At 39.1% G+C, this 20,683-nt stretch overlaps 1 protein-coding gene across 1 annotated transcript; it reads left to right on the top strand.

Annotated features, from left to right (window-relative positions):
- Positions 1-8,757: 8,757 nt before the first annotated feature.
- On the top strand, positions 8,758-10,327 carry LOC119075164 (juvenile hormone epoxide hydrolase 2-like). Its single transcript, XM_037181557.1, has 2 exons — positions 8,758-8,996; positions 9,058-10,327. The coding sequence occupies exons 1-2, from the start codon at positions 8,802-8,804 to the stop codon at positions 10,225-10,227; spliced, it is 1,365 nt and encodes a 454-aa protein (XP_037037452.1). The 5' UTR covers positions 8,758-8,801; the 3' UTR covers positions 10,228-10,327.
- Positions 10,328-20,683: the final 10,356 nt, after the last annotated feature.

The raw sequence follows: 20,683 nt of genomic DNA, 5'->3' as shown, positions 1-20,683 counted from the left end.
TCAAGATATCGACGTGACAGACGGACAGACAAAATTTTTATTGCGGATAGGGGATGGAGTTTGTTTATGTATTGTCCGTTGACAAGTGGATCGCCACCGGTTTTGAGGGGGTTTTGATTTTTGTTTTTTACACATTGTTGACAAATTCAAGATTTTTTATTTACGAAGGTTACGCTGATTGCTTAGTGAAAAAGGACTTCACCTAGCACAAATTAAACGACCTTAGACATATTTGACATTGCAATGTGAGCAACATAGCGAAAACTAATTTTAAAACCCCCCGAAACCCCGTGCTTCCACCTACATAAAAAAACACGAACCGAACGAGCCAATCTCAATTTATTCGTCATCTATGAACATAGGCAAACACTTTGCCCTTACCGTCTGCTTCGAATTCCATCAATTACACACGGCATCGTAATCCTATAAGCCCCTTTGTACTATGTGTAACATGCAAAAACGGACATGATCGTAGTTAATTTATTTAACATAGATACCAAATGTCATGTGGATTGTGTGGAACGCGACTGCTTGGAGAAACAGTGACTGCCACGCAATTGACGTCTGATTGGTTTTTTGTTGGTTTGTTGGTTTTGTCGAGTGCTTTTCGTTTTTAAAGTATAGTTTCCACTTAAAAAGAGCACTCCGTTTAGCCTCCGTCTACATGACAGTTGTAAAATAGAACAAAAGAACTGTCACCCAAACGAAGTGGAAATTGAATTTATTTTAATTTTTTACTCCGTTTGCGTGACAGTTCCTTTGTTCTATTTTACAACTGTCATGTAAACGGAGGCTAAACGGAGTGCTCTTTTTAAGTGGAAACTATACTTAATACTTTCTTTCGCTTTGGTGTAACAAGGAATGAAACAGCTTCGAGTATTGTGTTAAAATTGTTTTAAAGTCTTATAAATTGTATAGGTTTCAGATGTGTTCTTATATAATAAGCCCTAATTTGAGTGATTTGCTTTCGTACTTAAAGGAAAACTTGAATTAATTTGATAATGCTGTAGGCTTAGTTACTTTGCCTAATTAATTATTTTCCACTGATTTGACACAACTTTTAATTCATAATTCAATCCTGAAAATTTGTCATTCTAAAAATACATTGCTCGTACGCATTCACACATCCGCAATCAACAAACGTCAATCGGTTTTCATTGACTCATTAGATTTTTTTGTGAAATTGTCCTTACCTACATTGGTGCTGGTGCCGTTGGCATGGTGGTGCTGTCATTTTTAAACATGCCACCTCTCGAGTGTAACTCTATGGCTCTCAATGTTTCCGAAATTGTTTCATTACTTCGATTCAATAAATCTTTTACTAGTTGCGTCAATTGATAATTTTCTTGAATTTCGAATGAGGAAAGTGCGATTAAAATCAACAAATTGAAAACCAAAGACAATGTTCATTTCTTGGAACCATTTTCATGAAATTTATGCTAAGCAAGTCTTTGAATCGTCCAAATTTGATCATGTGCACTACATAGTTTGTGTAATATAAGTGCTTTTGGACGACTTTTACTACTGTGACGTTCACAATCAACACAAACGAAAAGGTCGCTGAACATTCGATTATGCGAAAACCTCTACGGCAAATCGGAATGCATTTTGGGATCGGCAAAAGATTTAGGCAAAGTTTTAGAAAACATAGGAAAGAGTTCGATGAAACTGTGTAGTTTTGAAGCTCCCTGATTGTACTCAAAAAGGTGAGGCAACCCAATCAGGCTGTTTTAACTCAGAAACTGTGAGTGTAGCTTGACTACAACACTTCGTAGGCTTATCTCAAGTCTTAATAAAATTCGAAGCTCTAACCGTGACTCAACGCTTGCCCGTTAAATACAGGGACTAAAATAAGGATTTCTGTGCAGGTCGGAAACTTTTCAAGGCGTCGTTATCTTGATACAGCTGTATCGTTATCTTGATACAGCCCCTGCATGTATTCCTCCAAAATATCTCGTTCGGTGTCTGCATTTTCTTCTGATGATGCCTGTCTACATTCGTCGGGAACTTGGGATCGGCGGGCTACTGAAGGCTGTAATTCAAAATTATTCAAAAATTGAAGTGTTAATGTTTGTCGTTCACCGTAAAACATATTATGTAAGCTGAGAACTTACATCGACATTTTTCAAATTCATGTAAATTTGGAGTAAATGTTTCTGTGCTACAGTTTCGCTGAAGTAGGTGGGTTCTATTTTCGTGAAGATTTGTCGAAATCGGGGATCCAGGTACAATGCAGCTTGGAGGGCTTTGTTGTCATTGAACAGATTTGCTCGCTAATTTTTTTCAATCTCAACATGAGTTCAATCCACATTTTGAAGAAATCGGAGAGGGTCACTTGTTCGCCTTGGAGTTTCTTTGAACAAATTTTTGCTGGCTTGAAGACAGTTAAAAATTTCTGTCCCCATATCCAATTTGCCTCGCTCACCTTTGTAATTCGTTCTTGTTGGCAATGGGTCTTAGTTTTCTGCAGAGAGTGTATCAAATCCAGGCCTCCCACTAAATTTTGCCCTGTCCGAAATTCGGACATTTCGGACGATTTGTATAAAATTTCGGACATTTCCTGAAAAAAATTCGGACAAATGTTTTCCAGTTTTCGCTAAAGAATCGCAATAGGAATAGTCTGTGAGACATTTAAAATCATTCCCTCACCAAATTTCAACGTTTTATATCAGCAGAATTTGGAGGAAAATTCTGAACTCAAAAATTTGTCTGGAGTATATTTTGACGTGACATGAATTGATCATTAACCGGTATATAGGACTTCAAAAATGTTTTACTAAAAGTATTGTTAAATTTGAGGGTTAACTGAAACCTCGCTGAAAATATTTAAAAAAGAAAGAAAAAGTTTTAGAACGGCTTTCTTCATATAAAACTAGTTGAACTTCCAGGCAACATACTTTTTTACCGCAGACGACCCTCAACTTCAATTCCAAAAATTTTGTACTAATGCTTAGAAACGTATTTTACTTTACTAGTGAGGGAATGTAGCCTTTCTCTCACTAGTGAAAACCCTTTCCCTCGCTCGTAAAGTAAAACGCCATACTATACACTGGTGTAGTAATGTACTATTGTTCGCTTGTTCGCACTTCAAATTTGTGCTTGATGCCTAATACATCCTCATACATCCTAATACATATTTAGTTCCAGCAAAGTGGGCCTCAAGATGAACTTATCGAAAACAAAAGTCATGACCAACATCGGGGACGATAGAGAAATTGGTGACACTGTCATTGAACGAGTCGACAGCTACGTATATCTAGGACATAAACTGAAGTTAGGTCTGGACAACCAAACTGCAGAAATACGACGTAGGATTGGTCTTGCATGGGCAGCGTTCGGAAAACTCAGACTAGTTTTCAAAAGCAAAATGAATAATAGTCTGACAACATATCGTATGCGGAAAATACCAGCTAAGGCACAAGTTAGGAACACGATTTGTCGTAACAAAGCAATTTCATGATTTTGTTTTCCGGAGAAGGGTTTAGTTTTTCCGCACTAAAGTCTGAGTTAAGAAACAAGTTTTTTGAACCACAGATATTGCACCAAGTGTATTCTCAAAAAAGCGAGTCTGCTGAAATGCTAGTCCTTCACTTTCTACTTCTACTAACGTTTCGCGTTAAAAAGAAAGTGCTAATTTTTGTAATATGGAAATATTTAAAAATTGTGCAAAATTTCGTTTTTTGGACGGCCACGTTTGGGGGTATCGAAAAATGGACATATTTGGACAGGGGGTAGGGGGGTGTCAAAAATATCGGAAAAACAGCGGACGTCCTTTTTGAATGTCCACTAAAAATTCATAGCATCGTGTCAGTTATTAACATCAACGGTAGTTTTTATAGATTTTGCGAACTTTGATTTGAAGTTATATTTTTGATGAATATTTAAATGAAATTCAGAAGTTTACGCTTTTCTTACATCTTGATACGCCGAATATGAAACTTAAAAAGCGCTACTGTGCTGGTCAATGACACACTTTACTTTTCAGCCGTTAATTATAAGCCGGTAGACATTCCCTTCGTTTCCCTCAGCGGCCTGTTAGCTCAGCAGGAATGTCTTGGCCAGGCGTGTGAGAGGTACTAGGGTATCCAGTGAAAACGTTTTATTTTTCGTTTTTTTTTTGCTTGTGAGCCTTATTAAAAACTAAAAAACAGATGATATAATATGATTGTATCATTACGAATCGTTAATTAGCTTCGATCTATTTTTAAATTGACAATTAGTCGTAGTCTGTATGACACTTACTGTACGTTTTAAATGTACATACATAGTGTACGGATAAGTGAACCATTGGTCTTATCTCGTTTTTGGGCGTTAAAAACGCGGAACGTTTTTTTGGCCGCAGAACTCAAGTTGCTCACATATTTTTTCTGGTGGTTCATTATTGACGATTCCGTTGACGATCTGTGTTGCATGTTCCTGAACCAAGTATGTGCATAATTTCCTTTCATATGTCGGAATACTATCGCACACTCCATTTAAAACTTTTCGTACGTTTGGTGCATCCCTTCCGTCGTACAAGCGATACTCGACAATATCGATAAGAATAATGCATTCATTGCATTCAGGCCTAACCTAGAGGAAAATTGAGCAAAACAAAAGTAAATAGTCTTAAATGGTTAGTCTGTAGATCAAACTCAACTTACCTGCGCCTGAACGCTAACAACGACAACAGCTAGCAAAAGCAATACGAATTTCGAATTCATTTTTCAATTTTTATTTTCTGTTTTATTTTCAGCTGCGTAATAGAGCTTAAATAGCATTTACTTTGTAGGTCATACATCTACAATACTCATCGATCACTTATGAAGCTTTGTATTAGCTCAGGTGAATTTGAATCTAGACGACCGATTTAACAATTTAATTTCTCGAGTGTAAGTCAATTGGGTCGTACATCTGTTCTCTGACGCAGCAGAAATGTAAATAACTATTCTCCATTCGTAAGTGAATGCATATAACTTTCCTCGTAGAGTATTTGCATACTTCGAGACGTGGTTCTAAAGTCAAGTTAAGCCGGTGATCCAGGCTGCACTTCTTATTGGCTGAAAAAGGCTGTTAGTGAGGTCCCTAAACAAATCAAGTCAAAACGTTTGATGTGGAAAAAAACGAATTTCATTTCATTTGCTTCCAGTCAGACAAGTCAAGTAAAACGACTGTGTATACTTTCCAAAAAAAAACTGATAACAAGGCCCGTCAAAGGGAAATGACAGGACAGTTTCCCGAAAATGTATGGAAAATTTTCTCACAAAAATTCACCGAAAAAATTCAAAGAAACTCACCTCTTATTCTTTCCATTGTATTCGTGCATAGTCCTTTCAGGTCGCCAAGGCATATTTGAACACTAAAGCACTTTTTACTCGATGCAAAAACAAAAAGTTTTTTTAGTTTTGTCGCGACAAAAACACAGAAAATATTTCGACACAACTGTGACACTCCGCTACTATAAGTACTAGAATGAATGTTTGCTGTGTTCACTTCGGCGGTAAAATATTTTCATTCATATTTTCAGTGAATTTTTGTGATAAAATTTTCCATACATTTTCGGGAAACTGTCCTGTCATTTCCCTATTAAGCAAAAATAATAACAACAAAGATTCGAACCAAAAAATTTTTGAAAGAAAATTTTACAGTTTGTGGCGGATGTTGCTTTTCCCTTATATGAAACGCCTCATTGTATTGTCTGTTATGAATAAGACCTCATGAATAAGAATATCTATCCTCAATATGATTTCATGGATTTCTTCGTTTCAAAATATCAATATATTTACCGCATTATTCCTAGTTCGGAAAAAGGGTTATCACACGCTCTAAAGGGGAATTTGGCCGGTAGAGCATCCAGCACTTCTTCGGATTTTTCTGGATCACCAGATTCCTCAAATTCATTGAACATTTGATCCAGTTCGTTACTCCATCCAGAAATGTACTCTTTCATTTACATTTCCATCGTTCATTTTGTCGTAGATATCCCCAAAAGACCTTAATACACTTAGGCTAACTTAACCTCACTATTCCGACTGCCTTTCATGAAAAAAAAAATATTTGAAATCGGATTTGATTTACTCAAGATATCGACGGACGGACAGACAAATTTTTTATTGCGAATTCGTCATCTATGAACATAGGCACAGCGCATCCAGCACATTTCGCTTCCGTTTATCAATCGCAGGCCTTGTGGAATAGGATATTTGCCAAGTTCAAATTGTGCGTTTTGAACGATCGATTCATAGCGTCAGTTAGGTTCAACTCTATATTCAAACCAAATAATATTATTATATTCAGAACTCAACAATATTATATTAATAAATGTCCTTCATCATCATCATCATCATCATAGCGTCAATTGAAGCGTATCCACCTGAATGGCCTTAGACCGAACCGAAACAAAAGATAGATCAAGCAGAGTGGGATTTTTTGCGTGTTAACCATATCCACAACGAGCTTCTGTCATCCAGTGGTCCGACTGATCGTGCTAGACTTCTTGCGTCATCAACTAAAACATCTTCAAAGTAGCTGCAAGCGGTACCATCACATAAAATGGGCCTCCTACTGGATAATGAGATTGGGTAATAAAGTCTGCGAAGATCATATGTGCGTTTGTGGTGGAACTGTCGAGTCGAACGGTCATCTTGCCCTGTCGTGTAATCTTTCCAAAATGAAGTATTCCAGACACCTGGCTTTCAACAGAATTTTCCTATCGGCATTTGCAGCGGGTTTTCCAGGTAAGCTGGAGCCGCCTGGACTGTCTCGCCGTGATGGAAAACGACCCGACGGACTTACTTATTACCCTTGGAGTCATGGCAAATCATTGGTGTGGGACGTTACAGTGGTTGATACGGTTGCCCCAAGCTATTTGAGATGGAGTTCGGTACGTAGTGGATCGGTAGCTGACAATGCAGAACGTGATAAGCATAACAACTACACTGACCTCAAAAATCAATATATCTTCACGCCGCGCCGCTGGCTTTCGAATCATTTGGTTCTGTTGGTCCAGAAACTTCAATTTTCTTGCAAAAACTCGGTAAACTTATGGCCAGAAATTCCGGCGAACCACGATCATTAGATTTTCTGTTACAAAAAATTTCGATTTCCATTCAACGAAAAAATGCCACCTGTATTCGGGACACTTTTAGAATTGACGATAATTGTGATATTTTTATGTGATTCTAATCCTTTAATCTTTTAGTTTTATTGTAAAATGCAAATATTGTTAATAAAAATTCAGTTAGCATAGACAAACACTTTGCCCTTACAGTCTGCTTCGAATTCCATCAATAACACAGCACGGTGAGCTTGAAAATGTCCATACCTGATATGTCTGACACATGAATTTTTTTCAAGGGCAGCCCCCGTGATTCAGAATCACATAATATTAAAATCAAGTGTACGGCAAAATTTTGAGATAGACGAATTTTTCTTTATGTGGGACCTAGGTCAATTTTTTTTTGCTCTAAATTTGTATTGCTGAGTTAGCCTAGAGTCTCACATTTCCAACGATGCCAAACATGTTGTGTAGTGTTCCTGCTCCATCATTCAAGGTAATTCTGTCACGAAGGGCTTGGCGGAGTTGACTCTTCCGGTTAATGCATCGTGTACAAAGAATACTGCTGCGTTTGCCCGCCGTCTTACCAGCGACTGTAAGTTTAATTCGGTGCGCCTGTTGACATATCGACGGAGGCGGTAACTTTCGTTGTTTGAGTCGATATGACGATCGTGGTTTGCATACAGTACAAACTGTCGTCGGACACTTTCAAGTGTCTGAACATGGATACTGTGGTACGGTGACCAGATCGAGGAGATGAGAGCGGACAACCGAATTGTATAGCATCTTAGCTGTGTCCACATCAAACCGACCATAACACTGACGCTTGATAAATGACAACATGGAGTAACCTTTATTCGATGAGAGCTCGAAATGCATGTTGAACGTAAAGTTGTTCTTGTACGTTAGGCCCAGATCTTCAATGTTGTTTACCCGTTTAATCGGCTTGCCAAAATAGGAGATTGTTTACGAGTGATAGTCATCAACATGCATTTATCTTCATTCAGCTCAAAACCGTTCCGGCAGCACCAACCGTTTAAATTATTTATCGATTGTTGGAGTGAGTTAGTATCGGCAATATTGGAGATGTCGTGGTGGACGATCTTTTTGTCGTCAGCGAAACTTTGGTTTCGGCAAGGGTATCGTCCGAGTCGTTGAAAAACACAAGGAAAAACGTTGGACCAACAATCGAGCCTTGACCAACTCCTGAGTGTACTTCGATCGTGACGGACAGGCTGTAGTTTTTTTTTCAACCACTTGCTTTCGATCCCGGAAGAATGATCGAAGCCCTTGTCGAAGCCACAGTAAAAAGCGGTTGCTTAAGCGGTACTTGTCTGCATCGAGTTTGTACAGTAGCAGCACGTAGCATATGACATCGAATGCCTTGCGGATGCCGGCGTAGAATGTGTCTGTTTGGGTACCTTCAAAAAGGTTCGATTCGACTCTTCACCCAGGAAAAAATCCGTCCTGAGTCGTCGATATGTGTGGATAGATGTTGAATTTGATTTGTGATAAAACGATGATCTCCATTACCTTCAGTGTTTATATACTGTGGGTATTAGCGACGCACCCATCTACATCGGAGTATAGTCATCCAATAAAATTATTTTATCTTATAAAAGTCTTATCTCTTATCATTTCTGTACACATATGTGTGTCTGATGTTGGTATATAAACAGACTTTGAAACCGGCATGCACTGTCTTCCAAATTAATTCGACAACAAAACTCATTTCCTCTATTCAGTTCAACAGAAACCACAGACGATGATGGATCTATCAACAATTTTGCTCGCTTTATTCATTCTATTCGTGGCTTATCTCTATCGAGCTTACGTGAAAATATCGACGAATCATCCAGTACCTAAAATTGATATCGTCGAATATTGGGGAAAGGGTCAAGTGGAAAATCATCGTGACGATGACAAGATAAATCCGTTCAAAGTATCGGTCGGAACTGAAGTGAGTTGAAGGTGAGAAATAAATTTGTTGGTTTTTTCTTAAACAAAACAAATGTTTAAAGGACATCCAACAACTGAGAAATCGTCTCACTGACGCCGGTCCATTCGCTGACCCACTGGCCGATGTAGCCTTTGAGTATGGATTCAATTCCAAGCAACTCGAAAAAATTGTGAAATATTGGCGTGACGACTATCTGAGCAACTGGAAAGTGCACGAGGAATTTTTGAACAAATTCCCTCAATTTACTACGCAAATTCAAGGTCTAAGCATTCATTATCTGCACGCCAGGCCGAATTTACAGAGCAACGACAATGTAAAAGTTTTCCCCTTGCTACTTCTGCACGGCTGGCCCGGGTCAGTGCGTGAATTCTACGAAATTGTTCCCCTTCTCATTACGCCGAAAAATGGAATTGCTTTCGAAGTGGTCGCACCTAGTCTTCCTGGCTTCGGTTGGAGTGAAGCGACGAGTCGCAAAGGCCTATCACCCGAAAAGATGTCGGTGATTGTGCGAAATTTGATGATCCGTATCGGGTATGAGAAATTCTACGTACAAGGTGGTGATTGGGGATCTGCTGTCGGCAGTGGAGTCGCAACTTTATTCCCGGAAAATGTTCTCGGCTATCACGCCAATATGATGTCGATTCGTACGCCACTGGGAACGCTAAAGACAATAATCGCCGCATATTTTCCGTCTCTCTTCATGGAAGCTGAATACGTGAGCTGGATGAATCCCTTCTCGAGAACGTTCTGGTTCCTTCTCGAAGAGTCGGGATACTTTCACTTGCAAGCCACAAAGCCAGATACGATCGGAATCGCTCTATCCGGAAATCCAGCCGGATTGGCCGCCTATCTACTGGAAAAATTCTCGACGGCAACGAATCGAGATTATCGTCAGATGCACGACGGCGGCCTTACCAAAGATTTTCACATGGACGCACTGATCGATAATTTGATGATCTATTATCTTAGCAACTGTGCCACGAGTGCCGGACGAATTTACAAGGAAGCAATGCACACCAAAATTAAACTGGATCGTGTCGCGGTGACGATTCCAGCAGGTGTAGCTCATTTCAAGCATGAAATTTCTCATCAACTGGCTTTTATCACGAGTGAAAAGTTCAAGAAACTGATTCACGAGACATTCCATTCGCATGGTGGCCATTTCGCCGCATTGCAACTACCCGAAGTGTTGTACGAAGATTTTGTAAAATTTGTTGAGAAAACACTCTGAGAGAGTGGATGGAAATGGACGGTGGGCAAAGGGTTTGAAACAGATCCGGTCAGGTAATTTTAGAGAAATGTATGACCTGCTCCAAGCTGTTCGAGACGATTTATTGATTATATTTTTTGTGAGAAACTAACAATAATCTTTCAATCTTTCACATAAGCGCAGGAGCTTTTAATCCAATGATCCCCCTCTGACATGCGCTTCGAAAATAGTCATCAAAAGAGTTTCGTTGTGCTACATAATTCCAAGCCCTAATTCCATAGTTTAGGGGCCCCCATCTGATCTTCTTCTTCTTTTTCAGCCTGTTTCTATCCACTGCTGGATGTAGGCCTCTCCAACTTCTTTCCATTTCGTACGATCCATTGCCATTTGCTGCCAGTTTGTACCTGTAATATTCTTAATTCCGTTTGTCCATCTCTTGTCTTTTATATGGTCGCCAGTTCATGATCTTTTTGATCCAACGTTCGTCTGTCCTTCTTGCAATATGTCCCGCCCAGCTCCATTTCAGAGATGCTATTCTTTCCATCGCAGATAAATTTTCTTGCTGGTCTGTTCCTGAACATTTGCCACTTTGCGACGCAGATTTTTTTGGTAAAATTTTGGTTGTTTCCAGTCTAAATTTTTTTTGGTAAAAATTATTTGGCAGATGATGAGAAAACCTTAGCCAGCTTGTTTGAACTAATTGGGTGTAAAATTTAATTTTTGCGTAACGAAGCTGAAAGCGTCAACTCTAGCGATATCATTCATTTTAGAAATTGTATTTCAAAGACTGCGTCACACTTTTCTCGAAGAGATTTTTGTTGGGATATCAGTCGTTTTAGAAGTGTAGTCAACACTGCTTTTTATAACAGTTTCTTCTTCTTCTTCTTCTTTTTCAGCCTGTTTCTATCCACTGCTGGATGTAGGCCTCTCCAACTTCTTTCCATTTCGTACGATCCATTGCCATTTGCTGCCAGTTTGTACCTGCAATATTCTTAATTCCGTTTGTCCATCTCTCTGGTGGTCTACCTATAGCTCGTCTTTTATATGGTCGCCAGTTCATGATCTTTTTGGTCCAACGTTCGTCTGTCCTTCTTGCAATATGTCCCGCCCAGCTCCATTTCAGAGATGCTATTCTTTCCATGACATCAACGACCCTGGTTTGTTGTCGAATCCATTGATTCGTCATTCTGTCTCTGAGTGTTATTCCGAGCATACTCCGTTCCATGGCTCTTTGTGTCACTTTCAATTTATCTTCGGATGCTTTCGTTAAAGTTAACGTTTCCGCTCCATAAGTGAGCACTGGAAGGACACAAGTGTCGAAAACTTTGCGTTTCAGACTATTATTCATTTTGCTTTTGAAAATTAGTCTGAGTTTTCCGAACGCTGCCCATGCAAGACCAATCCTACGTCTTATTTCTGCAGTTTGGTTGTCCAGACCTAACTTCAGTTTATGTCCTAGATATACATAGCTGTCGACTCGTTCAATGACAGTGTCACCAATTTTGATTTCTCTATCGTCCCCGATGTTGGTCATGACTTTTGTTTTCGATAAGTTCATCTTGAGGCCAACTTTGCTCGCCTCTTCACTTAACTGTTGTAGCATAAGCTGAGCCTGACCTAGATTCGCTGCTATCGGTACAATGTCATCAGCGAAGCGGAGATTGCTCAGGTACTCTCCATTTATCTTTATTCCCATTTTACTCCAGTTTAACTTCCTAAAAATACTCTGCAGAATCGCCGTGAATAATTTCGGTGAAATGGTGTCACCCTGCCTTACACCTCGGCCAATTCTGAATTTCTCCGTGCTCTTATGAAGTTTTATACATGAAGTAGCATTTTTGTACACATATCGAATTGTGTTGGAGTACCTTGAGTCTACTCTACATTCGTCTAATGCGTCCAATATCGACCATGTTTCCACTGAATCGAAAGCTTTTTCGAAGTCTATGAATAGCAGTTTACAGTTTTAATTCAAAAATTTTACGAAAATCGAAAATTTGACGAAATTCGAAAATTTGAAATTCAAAAATTTGACGAAATTCGAAAATTTGACGAAATTTGACGAAATTCGAAAATTTGACGAAATTTGACGAAATTCGAAAATTTGACGAAATTCGAAAATTTGACGAAATTTGACGAAATTCGAAAATTTGACGAAATTTGACGAAATTCTAAAATTTGACGAAATTCGAAAATTTGACGAAATTTGAAAATTTGACAAAAATCGAAAATTTGACGAAATTCCAAAATCTGGCGAAATTCAGAAAATTTGACGAAAATCGAAAATTTGACGAAAGTAATTTCTATCTGCCACCATTCAAGAAATATCTCCAAAACCCCAATTGACCCACCCATTTCCAACTTTCGACATTTTTCACATATGCCTCTTTGTTCTACTCGTAAAACTCTGAGACTTTGCCGAAGAAAGTAACTCTCTATCTGTCACCATTCAAGAAATACCTCTAAAAACATAATTGACCCACCCATTTCCAACTTTCGACATTTTTCACATATGCCCCTCTGTTCTACTCGTAAAACTCTGAGACTTTGCCGAAGAAAGTAACTCTCTATCTGTCACCATTCAAGAAATACCTCTAAAAACATAATTGACCCACCCATTTCCAACTTTCGACATTTTTCACGTATGTCCCTCTGTTCTACTCGTAAAACTCTGAGACTTTGCCGAAGAAAGTAATTCTCTATCTCTCATAACCCAAAAAAATATTAGTCCTTTCATCCTACGCTCGAGTAGCTCAAAATTTGGTCACTCTAATCACTCTAGCTCAAACGAATCTGCCCCGATTTTTTTAAATTATTTTTTTGTTCGAATCGTGTTACGAATACCTTTCATTTGATGGGTCGCACGCCTCTGTAGGTTTCAATACAGCTAAGCTACAGCCGAAAATGCGTTCCCGACCCTCGAAAACCACACTCAGAAACCACTTCGAGGCCAATAAAACAAAATTCTGGTTTTTCCTGGGGTAATGGCGTATCACATTTTCATTTTTATGCCCACCCTGAGGTTCCTGCAAAATTTCGTGGAAATTGGCTGACTAGTTTCCGAGATCGACCGTCGATAGATAGACAGATAGATAGACAGATATATAGAAACATACAGAGTAAGTTGAAAGATTTTGATTGTTTGGAAAACGTTAATTTGGTGCATTTTCTATCAAAATGACCAACTTCAAAACGATGTATCTCCGGCAATTTTAAAGTTACATAGTCGAGTGATAGCTCGTTTTGCTCGTATTTGAAGCGCGAATAAGATAGAATATGTTTTGTGGGTAGAAACCAAAGGGTAGAAACAAATCTTCGGCTATATATAGTTGCCGCATCTCAAAAAAATTTCTTCGTTCTTTTTTTGGAAGTTAGACTGCGTCAAGTCCTCCGCTATCGCTCCGGACATGATGTTGTATTCACGACACTTCTCAATAAGCGTTCTCATCACCTGCAAATGGTCGTTTGTGCTGAAACCAGATCTGAAAGCAACTTGTTCAACAGGTTGGTAGAAGTCGAACTTGTTAGTGTTCCTCTTCGTAATGATTTTCATAAACAACTTGTAGAGTGTTGACAATAGGCTTATGGGCCGGTAATTTTCCAGCTTTGTTATGTCTCCTTTTTTATGCAGCAATGTAATTACCGCATTTTCCCAGGCTTCTGGTACTTCGTCCCATTGGAGACATTGATTAAACAAAGCCGTGATTGCCTTTCATAAGGAGTCTCCACCCAGTTTAATGGCTTCCACTGGAACACCATCTTTTCCGGGAGACTTTTTGTTTTTCATCTCGGCTACTGCGGCCTTGACTTCATCAATAGTTATGTCGGGCATATCCTCCGATCCCACGTTTCTTATTATTGGTCTATCTTCGGTTTCGTCCGTTGGACTCTGTCTTGCTGAAGAAAACAAATTCTCATAAAATTCTGTTGCAATGTTTAATATCGCATTTCCTTGCTTTGTTGATACTTTTAGACAGGTTCCGGTATTCCACCGAATCTCGCCCTCCGTTTTTTACCAACTCTGCTCTGCTTGCGATCAGGTCTAATGTTTCTCTGCTGAGTTTTGATTCTTTCCCTTGGACGGATTTGCATTTGGATTTCATGAAACCCATTATTGTATCGACGATTTTGGTATTCAATTCGTCCAATGTTTCACATTGATTGTTGACGTTATCTAATTCGGCAGTCATTTTCGTAGCAAATTCTTCATTTTGTGTGTAAAGCCGTTGTACGTCAATCCTTTCACTTTTTTGAACTAGTTGTGATCTTTGAAATCTGGTATTTAACGTGACTCTTGCACGAACCATTTGGTGATCACTACCGGTTGAAAAATTGTTTAGGACCGTAACGTTCTTAACGGTTGACTTACAGCCAGTTATGATGTAATCGATCTCATTTTTCGTTACACCATCTGCACTAGCCCAAGTCCATTTCCGTTGAGGCTTTCCGGCAAAAAATGAATTCATTGCGTACAAATTGTGTTGCTGTAGGAAGGTGAGTAGAGTATTTCCACGCTCATTTCTTTGGTCGTTGCTAAAACTACCAATAGAAACTTCGGAGTCTTCTTCTCGTTAGTCACTCTGGTTTGTAGCAATCGTTCAGCTCGTTTCCTTAATCGGTGAGGTAAACGGGAAATAACTCCGGTATTTTATTTTTCCTAAATGACTGTCCATAAGCCTATAAACAATTCTAAGTTTTCGATCACCTTTCTCTACTGTCCCTTATGGTACATTCAGATATCCTCGATTTAATAACAGTGTCTGTTTAAACATGTGCCGTTGAGTTTTAAGTATATCAGATGGAGTTCTGTTGATAACTCATCGTAGATATCTTCTTCTTCTTCTTTTTCAGCCTGTTTCTATCCACTGCTGGATGTAGGCCTCTCCAACTTCTTTCCATTTCGTACGATCCATTGCCATTTGCTGCCAGTTTGTACCTGCAATATTCTTAATTCCGTTTGTCCATCTCTCTGGTGGTCTACCTATAGCTCGTCTTTTATATGGTCGCCAGTTCATGATCTTTTTGGTCCAACGTTCGTCTGTCCTTCTTGCAATATGTCCCGCCCAGCTCCATTTCAGAGATGCTATTCTTTCCATGACATCAACGACCCTGGTTTGTTGTCGAATCCATTGATTCGTCATTCTGTCTCTGAGTGTTATTCCAAGCATACTCCGTTCCATGGCTCTTTGTGTCACTCTCAATTTATCTTCGGATGCTTTTGTTAAAGTTAACGTTTCCGCTCCATAAGTGAGCACTGGAAGGACACAAGTGTCGAAAACTTTGCGTTTCAGACTATTATTCATTTTGCTTTTGAAAATTAGTCTGAGTTTTCCGAACGCTGCCCATGCAAGACCAATCCTACGTCTTATTTCTGAAGTTTGGTTGTCCAGACCTAACTTCAGTTTATGTCCTAGATATACATAGCTGTCGACTCGTTCAATGACAGTGTCACCAATTTTGATTTCTCTATCGTCCCCGATGTTGGTCATGACTTTTGTTTTCGATAAGTTCATCTTGAGGCCAACTTTGCTCGCCTCTTCACTTAACTGTTGTAGCATAAGCTGAGCCTGACCTAGATTCGCTGCTATCGGTACAATGTCATCAGCGAAGCGGAGATTGCTCAGGTACTCTCCATTTATCTTTATTCCCATTTTACTCCAGTTTAACTTCCTAAAAATACTCTGCAGAATCGCCGTGAATAATTTCGGTGAAATGGTGTCACCCTGCCTTACACCTCGGCCAATTCTGAATTTCTCCGTGCTCTTATGAAGTTTTATACATGAAGTAGCATTTTTGTACACATATCGAATTGTGTTGGAGTACCTTGAGTCTACTCTACATTCGTCTAATGCGTCCAATATCGACCATGTTTCCACTGAATCGAAAGCTTTTTCGAAGTCTATGAATAGCAAGACTATGTCGATGTTGTATTCACGACACTTCTCAATAAGCGTTCTCATCACCTGCAAATGGTCGTTTGTGCTGAAACCAGATCTGAAAGCAGCTTGTTCAACAGGTTGGTAGAAGTCGAACTTGTTAGTGTTCCTCTTCGTAATGATTTTCATAAACAACTTGTAGAGTGTTGACAATAGGCTTATGGGTCGGTAATTTTCCAGCTTTGTTATGTCTCCTTTTTTATGCAGCAATGTAATTACCGCATTTTCCCAGGCTTCTGGTACTTCTTCCCATTGGAGACATTGATTAAACAAAGCCGTGATTGCCTTTAATAATGAGTCTCCACCTAGTTTAATGGCTTCCACTGGAACACCATCTTCTCCGGGAGACTTTTTGTTTTTCATCTCGGCTACTGCAGCTTTGACTTCATCAACAGTTATGTCGGGCATATCCTCCGATCCCACGTTTCTTATTATTGGTCTATCTTCGGTTTCTTCCGTTGGACTCTGTCTTGCTGAAGAAAACAAATTCTCATAAAATTCTGTTGCAATGTTTAATATCGCATTTCGATCCGTTTGGATCGTTCCTGTTTTGTCTCGTAATTTGAAGATTTCTATTTTGGCGTTTGTCATTTTTCTCCGTAGGACTTTCATATTGCAGCTAGCTTCAATTATGTTTTGAGCCAATTGGACATTATATTTTCTTTCATCTGATCTCCTTGCTTTGTTGATACTTTTAGACAGGTTCCGGTATTCCACCGAATCTCGTCCTCCGTTTTTTACCAACTCTGCTCTGCTTGCGATCAGGTCTAATGTTTCTCTGCTGAGTTTTGATTCTTTCCCTTGGACGGATTTGCATTTGGATTTCATGAAACCCATTATTGTATCGACGATTTTGGTATTCAATTCGTCCAATGTTTCACATTGATTGTTGACGTTATCTAATTCGGCAGTCATTTTCGTAGCAAATTCTTCATTTTGTGTGTAAAGCCGTTGTACGTCAATCCTTTCACTTTTCTGAACTAGTTGTGATCTTTGAAATCTGGTATTTAACGTGACTCTTGCACGAACCATTCGGTGATCACTACCGGTTGAAAAATTGTTTAGGACCGTAACGTTCTTAACGGTTGACTTACAGCCAGTTATGATGTAATCGATCTCATTTTTCGTTACACCATCTGCACTAGCCCAAGTCCATTTCCGTTGAGGCTTTCCTGCAAAAAATGAATTCATTGCGTACAAATTGTGTTGCTGTAAGAAGTTGAGTAAAGTATTTCCACGCTCATTTCTTTGGTCGTTGCTAAAACTACCAACAGAAACTTCGGAGTCTTCTTCTCGTTTTCCCAGCTTCGCATTGAAATCACCGATTAGATATTGGTAATGTGAAGGGTTTTCGTCCAGAGCTTTCTCGACATCTTCATAGAATCTTTCTACTTCTTCGTCATCATGGGTGGACGTGGGTGCGTAAACCTGAATTAATTTGACACTGTATCTGTTATTTATCTTCAGGCTTACGTATATCACTCGATCGGATATGCTTTTCGTGTGAATTATGCGATCCGACCACCGCTTGTTTATGAACAATCCGACACCGTGCATCAGCATCTGACTGTCACTTCCTCGGTAGAAGAATGTATGCCCTGATTGTAATTTCAGGCATTCCTCTCCAGGTTTTCTCACTTCGCTCACTCCCACAACATCCCATTTTATCTTTTCTAGCTCTTCTTCCATTTCTTGCATTTTTTGTCTTGACGACAATGTTCTGGCATTATATGTGGCAATGTATAATTCGTTATGGCTTCGTTTGAAGGTTTTTAGCATTAAAACACCACGCTTGCTACTGCGGGTTGGTGAGTATGAAAGCTTTACTTTGCTCGCCCCCGGTAATCCTCGAGCTCTGACCCGCACATTTCTGCACGTTCCGGGACCACCGTGCCTATCAAAGTGCACAGTGCCCGACGGGGTAGTGTTACTCTTTTTGAACATTCTTTTCCATAAAGCTTTGCCCATTCTTTTGAACCTATCTGAGCAAAAGGTTATTCGTCCTTTAAAAGCTTAACCTAGTAGCTAATAAGAATTCTGGGATCGTTCTATCCTTTGGCTTCCTGATCGTGTTGTTCCACCTCAACGTTGGTCCCTTAACCCCAATTCTTTCGGCTTCCAGCTCACGATTCATTCAACCTTAAGATTGATCTATCTAATCCTATCTTATTTACTGCTACGTCCTCGTTAAACTTCATTCCCTCCACTCTTTTTCAAACTGGCTTGGGACAGTCTTTGGCGGTGTTATCGTAGATATCGTAGATATATTTGCTCTAAAAAACGTTTGTGAAAATAATATTTCATTTTGTTTAAATCATTTCAGTTTAAGGGACAAAAACAAGTAATCAGATAAGAATAAGTTCTTGGGGCCTTCCAATCGCCAAAACTACGGTTCTTATTATTTTCAAATGTCCCAAACACACTTTGTCATACAGTAAAAGACTTTGTCTCAATAAAGTAATCAATAAATCATAATTGAATTTCGTGTTTCTTTTTCAAGATTTTTAAACCTTCCGCAAGTTGCCAACAAGCGCTAAAGTGAAATTTCCTTTTTCTTAGTATAAAACGACGATTTAGAGTTGTTTTTTTTTTTCACTTTTCAGTCACTTTTGGTAAATCAATTTATAGTGAGAATACCAACTATTTTCGGAAAATTTGATCCCTTTTTTACTATTTTCTGTAGAAAAATCACATGCCGCCCCGCACATATAACTTTCAGCTCTAATTTGACCATGATTACCATATTTTCAATTCATACAAACTATGTTCCATACACTTTATTCAAATGAGTAATAACCTATCAGAAGGAACCATCGTGCTGATAAATTGAATTCAAAGCTTAAACTAAATGAAAATAAGATGAAATAATGTAAAAATCAAACTAAAGATAAATGGAATGATGAATTCCTTTCAGATTGTGAACGTGTGTGGTAGTCGGTGCACCCATACTCCATTCGTACCACACTTTGTTCGGAGCTACGCATCTCCAGAAATTCGTTGTGATTTGTTCCCCTTTCTTCACGAAAATCGGCTCCTTTGAGCAGACATTTTTGATTAATTTTTGGTGTGATATAATGCCTACAAAGTTATCCTACCGTTATCGGGAAATAGGCCGCAAACCATGAGGCTAAACCCTTAGAGTGCGTTACGGGATGAATGCTCAGCATGATGTCCTTGTATAGAACTGTAATGATTCACCCAATTCGAATTTGAAGATGTAAGAGTGAGATCGCCAAATCTTCAGGTGATTTTTTTAACTTTGGGAACAAGCGGTCTCCGATTTTAATGAGTGCGTTGGATTCGTCTTTCCATTCTAAGAAACACGTATCTTTCACTTGTTTTATTTTTACCGACGGCGGCGCAATCGGCTGAACAATTTCAAATTTCAACCGGCGGCGGCTGACTTTTTACTGAAATTTTCGGCGGCGATCGGCGCGACTGGCTTTTTAACTTACTGCTCCATTTGTAGCATAAGCTTAAGTAAATTTATGACAACATTACTTGCGGCATCTCCACATTTGTTCTTCGTATGGATAAGCTTTTGAATACAGCATTTTGTCGATAGTAAGGTTACATTCATTGGTTGGAACATTCAAAGCATATACTTGGTTATATACTCAACGTGCCCGGGTAAAAAAAAAAGGTGTCGGTGAGACCTTTTTGAGGCTGAAATTTTTATATGGAGATGAGACTCGATGAGGCTACGTATTTCGAACCTTTGAGACCTAAAATTCATCCAAAAATTCATCGGAATTCATCCGAGAGTGATGAGTAGTCTCATTTCCAAAATTTATGGAGGATGTTCGAGACTGGATGAGTGGTCTCATTTTGGATTTGTTAGACGTTGTGAGACTGGATGAGTGGTCTCATTTTGGATTTGCTAGACGTTGTGAGACTGGATGAGTGGTCTCATTTTGGATTTGTTAGACGTTGTGAGACTGGATGAGTGGTCTCATTTTGGATTTGTTAGACGTTGTGAGACTGGATGAGTGGTCTCATTTTGGATTTGTTAGACGTTGTGAGACTGGATGAGTGGTCTCATTTTGGATTTGTAAGACGTTGTGAGACTGGATGAGTGGTCTCATTTTGGGTTTGTGAGACGTTGTGAGACTGGATGAGTGGTCTCATTTTGGATTTGTAAGACGTTGTGAGACTGGATGAGTGGTCTCATTTTGGGTTTGTGAGACGTTGTGAGACGTTGTGAGACTGGATGAGTGGTCTCATTTTGGATTTGTTAGACGTTGTGAGACTGGTTGAGTGGTCTCATTATGATGAGAAGAAACATACGCTCTTATTTAAACCATTTTTGAGGATAAAAAAGACCGTTTGAGACTTCTCTTTTTTGAGTTTTTTCTAGACTTTTTGAGACTTCTCTTTTTTGAGTTTTTTCTGGACTGTTTGAGACTTCTCATTTTTGAGTTTTTTCTAGACCGTTTGAGACTACTTTTTTTGAGTTTTTTCTAGACTTTTTGAGACTTCTCTTTTTTGAGTTTTTTCTGGACTGTTTGAGACTTCTCATTTTTGAGTTTTTTCTAGACCGT

Source organism: Bradysia coprophila, unplaced genomic scaffold (assembly GCF_014529535.1).
Source record: "Bradysia coprophila strain Holo2 unplaced genomic scaffold, BU_Bcop_v1 contig_193, whole genome shotgun sequence".
NCBI lineage: Eukaryota > Metazoa > Arthropoda > Insecta > Diptera > Sciaridae > Bradysia > Bradysia coprophila.
This window is presented reverse-complemented; position numbering and strand designations above follow the sequence as displayed.